Source organism: Camelina sativa, chromosome 1 (assembly GCF_000633955.1).
Source record: "Camelina sativa cultivar DH55 chromosome 1, Cs, whole genome shotgun sequence".
Classification (NCBI taxonomy): Eukaryota; Viridiplantae; Streptophyta; class Magnoliopsida; order Brassicales; family Brassicaceae; genus Camelina; species Camelina sativa.
In genome coordinates, this window is record NC_025685.1 from 9,684,447 (window position 1) to 9,685,758 (window position 1,312).

Genomic DNA, 1,312 nt, shown 5'->3' on the forward strand with positions numbered 1-1,312 from the left:
CCCATTTGATGGTTGTCTCTTGAGTTCCTATCCAGGAATCCCCGGCTGATTTCGCTGTGCGCACACCCAAGATTCTCGCAGGTGAAAACGGTTCTGTCCATTATAGTGTTCAGATCTCTGTTAGGCTTCCTCTTCCTCATGAATTCCGAGTTTCCTGTTGGGACCTCTTCTTTGACAGGAAAGTCATGGATTTTAGCAGCCATACAAAAGTTTGAAGAACCCATTACTTTTTCTGGCTTGAGCTCTTCCACTTCATAGTGAGGCTCCTTCTCGAAACCTTCAACATCATATTGACTGCAATCATTCATCAGAAGCGAGCAACTTCCGCCAGACAAAGCAACAGGTGGACAAGACTCAGGATAAAGCTCACGAGCCAAAGACTCTTCCTGGTTAATAATGGCAAGCCAAGTAGCACTCTCTTTAGCAGTCATCTTATCCTGCAAGCACTTAGATTGCCTCACGAGCTTACGGATCTTAGCAATATCGGGAAACATATGCTTGATAACCGCAGTCAAAACGCCGACTTTCCACGCCTTCTTCAAATCATGAGGCTTCTTGTAAGGTGCAGGACCTTGATCCTTAGGCAAACCGAGTTGAGGCCACCAGTCCTCTTTCCCGTTAGGCCACCACGGAGGAGGCACTCCTTTCTCCAAAGGAAACCTTCTCTGAGGAGGATCACAGTGTTGCATCAAAGCCGACAAAAGCGATCCAAGAGTCGTGTCTTGAAGCTCTTGCAAGGTGTGAGGAGTCGGTCCAATAGGACTGTTACCTTCATGAATCCCAGGGATATTGTTCTCCGCCTGGTATTTGGTAATAGCCGCAGGACCATTACGATCAAACCTGACCTTATCTTTCCACCACTCCCTAAGATTATCAGAAGCACCAGTGACAGGTTTCCCATTCTCGGGGATGATCCCGTACACAAAGCCTTGAGCTTTACAAACTTCCATCATCTTCAACATATACTTCAAGATACCATCTTGAGCTCTAGACATCTTCTTCCTCCTAGCTTGCTCTTGAGACTGCCTCTGTTTAGCAGCATCAACACCTTCTTTGCTCTTGTCCTGCTCCTTGAGACGTTTAAGCCTCATTTTGTCCCTCCACATCCTCCTCTCCAATTCATCAACATCGATCTCATCATCAGTGTAGTCGTCTTCAACAACAGAATCGGGTTCAGCTTGTGGTGGAACAGGACAGAAATCAACTTCACCAAGAGATCCAGTAGAGAAGAAATCCATGTTTCCACACATTCCCATCTCGTTAAACATCATCCTGTCGTCACTCTTCTTCACAATAAAAGTACCAAAGCCAA

At 46.1% G+C, this 1,312-nt stretch overlaps 1 protein-coding gene across 3 annotated transcripts in view; it reads right to left on the reverse strand.

The window, feature by feature from the left end:
• Window positions 1-1,312, reverse strand: part of LOC104785730 (protein ETHYLENE INSENSITIVE 3) — a 5,390-nt gene that overhangs the window by 2,317 nt on the left and 1,761 nt on the right. The window contains exon 3 of one of the 3 annotated variants that reach the window (XM_010511006.2): window positions 192-1,238. In XM_010511006.2, the coding sequence (XP_010509308.1) occupies window positions 192-1,238 (1,047 nt within the window). Of the gene's footprint in view, window positions 1-104; window positions 1,307-1,312 lie in introns of those variants that run through there. The other 2 variants (XM_010511014.1, XM_010511021.1) reach the window with 2 other exon arrangements.